This window comes from Wasmannia auropunctata, unplaced genomic scaffold (assembly GCF_000956235.1).
Source record: "Wasmannia auropunctata unplaced genomic scaffold, wasmannia.A_1.0 LD336063.1, whole genome shotgun sequence".
Classification (NCBI taxonomy): domain Eukaryota; kingdom Metazoa; phylum Arthropoda; class Insecta; order Hymenoptera; family Formicidae; genus Wasmannia; species Wasmannia auropunctata.
In genome coordinates, this window is record NW_012026827.1 from 1,130,003 (window position 1) to 1,140,760 (window position 10,758).

At 33.7% G+C, this 10,758-nt stretch overlaps 2 protein-coding genes across 8 annotated transcripts in view; one reads left to right on the forward strand and one right to left on the reverse strand.

Annotated features, from left to right (window-relative positions):
* Nucleotides 1-10,758, reverse strand: part of LOC105450339 — a 250,151-nt gene that overhangs the window by 152,339 nt on the left and 87,054 nt on the right. The gene's annotated exons all lie outside the window — the stretch shown is intronic.
* Nucleotides 6-6,629, forward strand: LOC105450341 (protein suppressor of forked). The gene is made up of 13 exons (XM_011690134.1): nucleotides 6-198; nucleotides 993-1,184; nucleotides 1,358-1,390; nucleotides 3,057-3,154; nucleotides 3,427-3,580; nucleotides 3,698-3,931; nucleotides 4,028-4,411; nucleotides 4,482-4,728; nucleotides 4,812-4,884; nucleotides 4,975-5,071; nucleotides 5,158-5,416; nucleotides 5,517-5,651; nucleotides 5,727-6,629. Exons 1-13 carry the CDS (start codon nucleotides 175-177, stop codon nucleotides 5,939-5,941), a joined length of 2,145 nt encoding a protein of 714 aa, XP_011688436.1. The 5' UTR covers nucleotides 6-174; the 3' UTR covers nucleotides 5,942-6,629.

A 10,758-nucleotide genomic window follows, 5' to 3' on the forward strand; every position in this document is an offset into this window, starting at 1 on the left:
TACTGGCGTAGTGGCGTACTTCATTCTCCATCATTCTCCATTCAGGATCTCGGTGCTTGTTTCCCTCGTCCTCGTAGCGTACGGTCAGGTCAGGAACGTGATTCCTCGTCTCTTTCGCGGGTGGATTCCACGAAATCTACACGTCTTGCGCGCCAGCCACGGCTCGACAATAAAATGACGGAAAACAAAACGGAATTCGTAAGTATCACCTCGTATCTCGACCCGCCCGAGTCAAACATAACCTCTACGCTTGTGTGGCCCGACGCCCGTTCGCAATGATTATGCGGCGTGAAAGATCTATTGTTTTATTCGTATCTATCATTTTCGGTTTCATTTAATAAATTCCTTTCAATTTGGGAGATAATGAGCGTAAAGTTCCTTCGATTTTAAACTTGCGATATTGAGAGGAATGAATGTCTACACTTACACGAACACGAAATTTTATATCACCGTTAAGAACATATTTTATAATATTGTATTTATATCGCGGCGTAAAAGATCCATTGTTTTACTCGCATCGATCGTTTTTAATTTTCTCTATTAATTTCTTCTAATTTAGGAGATCGACGTAAGATTCTCTTGATTCTACTTGAGAAATTGAAGAAAATAGATGTTTACACTTTTAGATGACGAAAGAATTTTATATTATCGTTATAATATGCATTTATAGTGGCATAAATTATAAATCATAAATGTCAATAGAATCTCCATTTTTTTCTACATACAGATTTTAGAGGATTTCTTTTACATATCTATTTAAGAGTCTTATCTTAACTAGAGATAAAAGAAGTGTTTAATAGGGAGTATCCCGACTAACCACGTTACAATTGGATGTGGCCACTCACAGCGATCGGTGCCTAGAGGCTTTCCCGTTTCAAGCGCTATGATTGGCTTGTGTCTGTAATCGTAACGTGGTCAGTCGGATACCACCAGTTTAATATAAATTAATGTTTGAATCACTGTAGTTATATCTATTGAAATTATTTTTGTAGGACTGGGGAAATGAGAAGTTACAACGCGCTCAGAAGACTGTCGATGAATCGCTATATGACTTGGAAGCATGGAGCATACTTATAAGGGAAGCACAGAACAGACCGATCACAGAAGTGAGGCCAGTGTTTGAAAAACTTGTTTCAGTATTCCCATCGGCTGGACGTTATTGGAAAATTTACATAGAACAAGAGGTAATTGGTTATATCGCTTTTTATAAAGTTATACTGTAACTATATTATGGAACTTGTTTCAATGAGTTCTGCAACTTTCTAGTATAACAAAAAAATCTTTATACTGTTCTATTAACAAAAAAAAGACATTTATTATGAAATTTTAATCTTATACGTCTCGTTTGTTTCTCTAGATGAAAATGCGGAACTTTGAGAAGGTAGAAAAGGTATGTTAATACGAATTCTATGAACTTGTATGTTTAGTGTAAATAAGTTTATATATATATATTTATATATTATTAATTAAATTTGCTCTACTCCCAAAAATATTTAAAATAACACATAGACAACACAGCTTGTGTAGGTAAATTAATTAAACATTGATGCAAAATATCATAAATTACTTGATAAATAGTGTCCTAATTACGAAAAATTGTCCTTTTGTTATAATTAAAATCGTTGAAATTTGTATCCGTTCATATAGAAAAATTACATTTAATATAATTTTCTCTCTTATTATATTCATTGAGTAAACTCATCAATCGACTTAATCAAGGACGCGTCTTTTCGTTTTAAAGTTAGCTCTTATCATGAACGCTATTTTTACAGAATGGATGTTTCTATTTTGTTTCGTTGCTGTAATATAACGGGCTAGAATTTTAAGATATTATTAACATGCAATGTTCGAATATTATCATATAATGTGATTCTGAGCATTTTGCAAATTATATGAGGTGAATAAAAAGACTATTTCACCACAAACCAATTATTTCATTGATTAATAATCGATCTTTTTATATATTTGGGAGGTTGTTTTCTTTGGCTGTTATTTATATTATTTCTTGTCAAGTTTATTTGGAAAAAGTAATAGCTATTGTAAAACCAATCCAAAGAAGGCAACTTTCTGAATATAATAGCCTTATATTCCTTCCTGCAATATATTTTTATTTGTGCTTAAGATGTGTTAAATCGATATTAAATTAACTATAAAAACTGATAAATATTATTGCAAACTGGATGGCACTTAATAAATAAGATTTATCTTTATATAATATCAGATCCTCAATCAATTCACAGTACATCGAGGAATATATTTTAGAACGTTGTTTTATTCAACCAATTATACAATTAAGATGGAAAGTACCACTCTACACCTTCCCTTCTAGCAATATTTGAGAAAAACTGATGGACTCAAATGTTGCGATAACCTTTAGAAGTAGCATAAGGTGATAAAATATTGATCAAGTAATTTTATATATCTAATTATTTTTCTTCATTATTTATAATCTATAACAATCTTAATATTAGAGCATTTCGATCACTTTATGCTGCTTCATATTGTCTTCATTTTTTTTATAAATGTCTTGGGATCACTTATTTCTGGATCCCACATAGGTTCGTTTTTTCTATAATCGGCCCCACTTGCAGAAAATAAATAAATTTTTCATTTTGTGTGGGGCTTTCTTGTGTTATATAAAACAATTATATATTTTATATACGAAACATATTAATACTTCTCTCATTACTAATAAATCATATATTTATACAATAAACTATTCTTAATTGATGCATTGGTGCATTATTATTTATCCCGTTTTTACATATATACAAACACTATTGTTATTATTGAGATTGTATTCTATTAAATTTTCTTAATAAATTCTGCCTGTTATTTCCTACGATACAAATGTACACTTTATCCCGTGGTTTACATTAGTAATGTTTAAACTATGTGTATAAGTAAAACTTGCCTTTATGGGTAAGTAATTTGGTAGATATATATACATATATATCTTCCTTTGGGACAGAGCTTGTGTGATATGTATGAAGTCTTATATTTATGGCGTCTAGTTGCTACGGATATACTTCTAAAATGTCTCTTTTGTCTAACAGCTTTTCCAAAGGTGCCTCATGAAAATATTAAATATTGAATTGTGGAAACTATATCTTTCTTATGTCAAAGAAACGAAAGCGAGTCTAACTACGTATAAGTAAGTACACGGAAATCTTTTGTTTTTAAAAATATAATCCCGGTGCAATTGTAAGCATTATTTATTTTTTGTACCGATTGATATTCAGACTGTATTCTGAAATTCATTGTCAGCGCTGAACATCTATAACTTACGTTACGTGCACTATAAATTTTCAGTACTGGCAGTGAATTTTGGAACACAGTCTAAATTAATTGTGCAATTTAAAAATGACTTGTTTACCTGTTTCTTTACTTTTAAGGGGAAAAAAATTAATTATGATATTTTTTTAGAGAGAAAATGGCACAAGCATACGACTTTGCATTGGATAAAATTGGCATGGATATACATTCCTATAGCATTTGGAACGATTACGTCATGTTTTTGAAAAGCGTCGAAGCGGTCGGATCATATGCGGAAAATCAGAAAATCAGTGCTGTACGAAAGGTAATGTATATTACTTTCGAATACTTTCGAGTTTTGTATAATATATTACAAGAGAGACATAGAACTTATAATCGCAATGATTTGAAAGTAATTGCCAACGAATATGATGTGTCATAGGTTTATCAACGAGGCGTTATTAATCCCATGATAAACATGGAACAATTGTGGAAGGATTACATGGCGTTTGAGCAGAACATTAATCCAATAATCGCGGAGAAAATGGCCATCGAAAGGTCTCGGGATTATATGAACGCAAGGCGCGTCGCTAAAGAATTGGAAGCTGTTACGAGAGGTTTGAATCGGAGTGCACCCAGCGTACCTCCAACTGGTCATCCCGAAGAAGTTAAACAGGTATTTTCTAAGACTTTGGCTCTCTTTTTATTACTAAAATCAACTTTCAGTTGCAATATATTCAATGTGCAGTATATATTTAATGCATTTTTCAAGGTCGAATTATGGAAGAAATATATCGCGTGGGAACGCAGTAATCCTCTAAGAACAGAAGACACATCGCTGGTCGCTCGGAGAGTCATGTTCGCAATCGAACAGTGTCTTTTATGTTTGGGCCACCATCCTGCGGTATGGCACCAAGCGGCGCATTTCTTAGAGCTGAGCTCTAAAATACTGACGGAGAAAGGTGACGTGAATGCGGCCAAGAATCTCAGCGATGAGGCTGCTACCATGTTCGAGAGAGCGACAAACACGCTGCTGTCGAAGAATATGCTGTTGTACTTTGCGCACGCGGACTTCGAAGAGGGTAGAGTGAAATACGAGAAAGTGCATCAAATATATCAAAAATTTCTCGATATATCGGACATAGATCCTACCTTGGTTGGTATTTATATACTTGTACATTAAATTATTACGTCGACGACGTGCACTAAATTTTTTCGTCACGCAGGCATATGTGCAATATATGAAATTTGCGAGAAGAGCCGAGGGTATAAAGTCTGCGAGGACAGTGTTCAAACGAGCACGAGAGGATATAAGATGTAAACATCACGTATACGTCGCCGCTGCGTTAATGGAATACTATTGCACTAAAGATAAAACCATAGCATTCCGTATATTTGAATTAGGGTTAAAGAAATTTGGAGATAATCCCGATTACATTCTCTGTTATATAGATTACCTGTCACATTTAAACGGTAAGGATCTATAAGAAAATAATATAATTTTTTTCTTATAAGCGTTGTTCGAAATTATAATTTCGTATGTGTCATTGTTGCAGAGGATAACAATACACGAGTCCTATTTGAGAGAGTATTATCTTCCGGTTCTAGTTTAGAACCAGAAAAATCAGTGTACGTACATACATATCGTATTAAAAATTTTACTACGTTAAATTATAATTTTTGCTCGTTTTGCGAAGAGTGATTAATTATTTCTTACAGAGATATATGGAATCGTTTCTTGGAATTCGAATCTAATATTGGCGATCTAGCTAGTATCGTCAAAGTCGAGAAAAGACGAAGTGCAGTACTGGAAAAGGTTATTACTTAGACATAGACCTATTACGATACAAGAAAAAAAAAAGAACGATTGTCATTTAAATTATTATTTATCTGTTTTATTAGATTAAGGAATTCGAAGGAAAAGAGACTGCCCAGTTAGTAGACAGATACAAATTTTTGGATTTATATCCATGTACTCCCATGGAGTTGAAATCAATTGGATATATGGATGTCTCCAGCGTTGCTAGAAACTCCATTGGCGTTATACCTCGCGTACCTGATCCAGAAGAGGCGATTGCCGCTTTACCCAGACCCGATCTGTCGCAAATGATACCATACAAGCCAAAAGTGAATCCCTTGCCTGGTGAACATCCAGTATCAGGTAGGTCTCGTCGAATACATAGAATATATCTCCGCTTATATTACGTCAAATGTAAACAGTGAACTATATATTATCTATGTCTATTGTTACTATATCGTAGGTGGTTCGTTTCCGTTACCACCGGCCGCGGCTCAATTGTGCACCATGTTGCCGCCACCTGGTTGCTTCAGAGGCCCGTTCGTTGCCGTTGACTTATTGATGGATGTTTTCAGTAGAATTCAATTACCCGATCATGGTACTTATTACCGTAATATTTGTAAATTTCTATCTTTTAAATATGACTTTAGTTATAAAAAATTAAAATTTATAGCTCCGTTGCCAGTGGCGGATAATGGATGTGACACCAAACTGTTCGATCTCGCGAAATCTGTGCATTGGATCGTCGACGAAAGTAACGACGGCATGAGCATCGGATCGAAACGTCGACGGACGCGTTTAGGTGGCGACGACAGCGAGGAAGAAGATTTACCGCCTCCACCTGTAAACGATATTTACCGCCAAAGACAACAGAAGCGAGTTAAATGAATGAGAGAAACGAATGGCATATAAATAGAAACGTGTGAAACACATGAATGACCATGTTACGATACACATGGTGATTCATAACGCCCCGAATGTATTTTTATGAGTTTATTTCTTACCATCACTCGTTAGTGGAGAAAACAGATCTATCATTATCGCGTGAAAAACATAATAATTACATTTATAAAGTTATTAAATTCCTCATGTGACATCGTGCACGATAATTTGAGTACTATGTACTCTATATTTGCGTCCTTTGCGTTCTATCTCCCCCTTCATATGTGTACTATTGTTTATACGTGGCTAAATATATTATTTTTTAAATAGACCGGTGTATATGGATTTATGTACATTATACATATAAAAGGAAGGAAAAACGGATACTGCCCACAATTTATACATAGGCAAATTTCTGTGATTTGTGTGTGAGATCAATCAAGACTATCTCAATTCTGTCAGATCGAAATCGGTATTGGTGGAAAGCTATGAGATTATAACTAAAACTATCATTGTACAAAACGATGGACGCAATTTCCATATAGATTTTGTTGCAAGTATTATCAAGAGATCGCATTTAATCTTTTCTACTTCGTGGAGAAACTTCTATGCCATTATTCATTTGAGATGTATGTAACTCGTCGTACAGGACCAATAAATGATTAATGTGATACTACATTATCTCATTATAATATATGACTGCTTACATCTATCCATATCCCACTTAAATTCTGTGATTAGGATTCTGAAAATCATTCTCTGAAATTGTACGTTGAATTATGCATTGCCACAAATCTATGAAATCTACAAATACGGGAATATATATATATATATTTATAGATATATATTTAGTGTCTCTTGTTCCATTTAGAAATGGAAAAACAAAATTTTTCATCATTAATTTTATCATTTCAAAATGTAAAACGGAAGATCATTACATACATATACGATAATTGGATCGGTTAACAGATTGAGGATATTAACGCCTCAATGAAGTAAATAGTTCGTCATCAGCGCTTCTCACGGGGGTAAGGTAGACTTTGTTAGCAGGTACAACTTTACGATAAGGGTGCAATTAAACTTTGATCACTATTCCTAGTTCGAGTGGCTGGTAATGGCCCCCTTGGGTTAACGGTAAATTGGGCTGCGGGCTTCGAAAATAGTTAGCGTCCGCAGTTAGACCTGCACCGAAAACTTGATAAACGACCGAAATCTGCACGAAACCGCATCAGTTTGTCAACCGTTTCCACAAAATTCGGTTACTTTTTTTTTTTTAATTGATTTGCCAAAGGCTAAAAAATCTCGTGGCATTAATGTCTAACGAAAAGTTAACGTACATATACTATTTTCATTTCGTTTTTTATTTTTTATCTGTTTTTAAGCTATAGTATTCCACGATATTTTATAGCCAGTTTTGATAAAACTCATAAACATTTAAGGCACATCTATCCGTAACTAAAATGCAAACATTAAAAAAAAAAACAGATGTGTTTTTTAAATAAAAAATTTATCGAGCAACATCGATAATAAAAATAATTCACATAAACGTTTAATGCAAACATACGTGTAACCAAAACTCAAACATTAAAAAAATATGTGTTTTTAAATATATTTACATTTAATTCATAATAAATTACACTATATGATTTTTTAAATAAAAATTTATCTAAAGAACGCGATACTGTTACATTTTTTTCGCACGAATATTAATAGATAATTCGACTAATATTTCAGTTTTAACAAACACAAACTATATTTAATTGATTATTTTTAATATAATTTAAAGATTATATTATCTTACCATTTTATTATTTCATTTGCACCGTAAAATTTGTTTAACATAAAAACAAGTAGTGTTTAACTTTCCATGGCATTTAACGCTTTTTGAGGACAAATGGGCATACTTTTGAACGACACGGTAAACTCGCGGTTAACTATGGGGAATATTGTCCGCTTTATCGTCTTAATTACTACTGAATGAAGTGCATGCGATGAGCGCGACGAGGGAGAGGGGTATCCAAACTCTATTACGCGCACATAAATCCTCAAGCGTTTGACGCGTAACTACGGCATACTTGCGCGTCTATCTATCTTGGGTTGGGATACCTACCTCGCACTTGTACTCTTCTGGAACCGCCTGCGCCATCGAGATTCCCCCTGATGAGCGTAACGTGTCCCCTCCTGGGAAATCGATGTTGCAGTCTCGCTATGACTAATTATGCTGGCTCGTTCATCATATTTCGGTAAGCGCGATGTGATAACGTGTAAGAAAGGAAATTTCATACTTCCTTTTTATATCGATATAAAAACGCAACCATTGAATTTTCGAAGTCAAACTGCCTTAACATTAATTGATTGATTTTCGCGTATAAAAGATAAAATTGAAAAATTTCAAATTTGTCCAAGGATACATCATTAACACGAATGAAGATAATCATTTCACGTATTGCTAATATAAATCACTGTATTACTGTAAGGAACTAATTATTTTGAGTACCTTTATGCAAACTTGAATATTTCCCGCAAATTTCTCCTATAGTAATGAGAAATTTATGCTGTATTATTTTCAAGTGGATAGCAAACGCGGAAATTCCGGCAGGCATTTGGAAACTGTGGGAGGTTCAGGTGTTTCTGTACGGATTCAATAACGCGTTAGCATAATACTTGATGAAAATATATCCTTCCCATGTATTAGAAAGCTTTTACTGCAGCTACGGGAAGACTATTTCTTACGCGATAAATAAATTAAAATCAAAGATTAGCACGTGTTAAACTAATTGCGATTCGTTGGAAAATTGTGGCGTTTATTGTAATACAAAGATTTATGGCTACGACAATGGCAGCAACGATATTATTCCAATAATTTAATTCTAATAATTACTTTAATTTAATTTAATTCTAATAATAATTATTTTATTATTACTTCAGTAATTACCAGTGTATTAAACATTTAATAATAATTATATTATGATATTACGAACGGAAAATAGTATTATAGCTGAAAATTGTCACTCGCTAAAATAAAAAAAATTTTATTTTTAAGGAACATATATGTATAAATAAAAAATAATCCTTAGATTTTACTATCCTGTTTTATATCAAACAAGTATCTTATCTCTTACTCTTATCTTTCTCATTATTATTTAATTAGATTGTATATAGTTCTTACTTTTACTCAAATGTTTATTGTACTGTCGCTCATAGAAACGCATGTATATGGATGTATATGACGTGTAAATGTATGTGAATGTCCGCAGTGTATTGAGTTTGGATCCGTGAGTTCGCTAAGCCTAAATAATGATCCTTTGCGGATCAATCATCCCTGCGGGATTCTGAGAAAAGATTTTGCCCCCTGGTGCCAACTGGCCTAGTATTTCGAGTTTTATATTAAGGTACGTTCTGAATAATTACTTTTTACGGGATCTGAGAGTTTGAAAAACAATTATAGCGTTACGTAATATTTTAATCCACAGTCGGTAAATTATTTCATCAGCTTCAATCATTGGCTAATTATCAAAAGATGTTCAAGAAATACATCAGAAAATATCGAGAATAATATTCCCGATATTTATCAAGATTAATTAAATATTTTATCAATAAGATATTTTTCATCACTTTTATATCATATCTCCATTATTATATTATTTTACTGATATTGGATTTTGTACGTATTAAATAATCTATTGGGCTTTTTCTAAGAATAAGCTTTTAGAAATGCCCACTAAATTAGAAAAATATTTCATTGTACGGCATCACCTAAATAATATAAAAACAAAAAAGATGATTCTTGATTTATCGCAGCTTGATTTCGCAGCTATGTATATCTATTTGCGTGTCAATTTGCACTATTATTAAAGAATTTAATAAATTATATTATTTTCAATAATATTGTTACGAGAGAGAGAGAGAGAGAGAGAGAGAGGGCGAGGGAGGGAGAGGAAAAGGGGGGGAGAGAGAGAGAAAGAAACTGTCGCGATGTGTATGAATAGCATCTAAATTTTATCAATAGAAATTAGAAGATTGGTTATCAGCGAAAATACTTTCTTTCAGGATTGTTTCTCAATAATTACAATGCTATATATTTACGAAGTAATGCTGCAATTGAAACTTAATCGAAAGCTATCGACGATTAACATATACGTGTGCATGAAGTATTTTCCTAGTTAATAATATTTATTTTACTACAACGTGATCGTATCGAATTTATGTCTTACGTAACATGCAAATCGATATCGCCGATGTTGGTTATATAATTCAGTTATATGTATAATTCGCCCAATGCGCGAGAATAATTTGACATAATAATTTGTTACGCTTACTTTTTGCGGTATATTCAACTATGGCTTCCGCGCGAGCTGGAAACAGCTTCGGGATTATGTGTAATTAAATAATGCAGGCTGAAGCGCTGCAGTAGATCTGTTAAAAGCACCAAATGCATATTTCGTATTCATATTTCATCCTGAAAGACGAACCGACGTTAGGCAGTGAGGGGACGTTTTTAATCATTAAATTTACAGAGATGGAAGGATTAAAGGCGATTATGAACAAAGGATAGACGATTGCGAAGTCACTATTTAATTATTCGGCGAAAAGTTTTTGTCACTTTTGATTCACGTCGGCGGGCTGCAGAGAGCTGATCTCTCCTCGCCAGGAAAGTTCGGGAATAAAACCAGCATGGTACCAGCTGATTTTTCTCCGTTTCTCCGCGGCACGGGACGGCAGAGAGAGAATTGGGATCTATCTCGCCATTATACGTACGACCGGCTCGATTTACTCGATTCCAACTATCGGGACGTATATCGTCCCCCCCCCTCCCCTTCCCC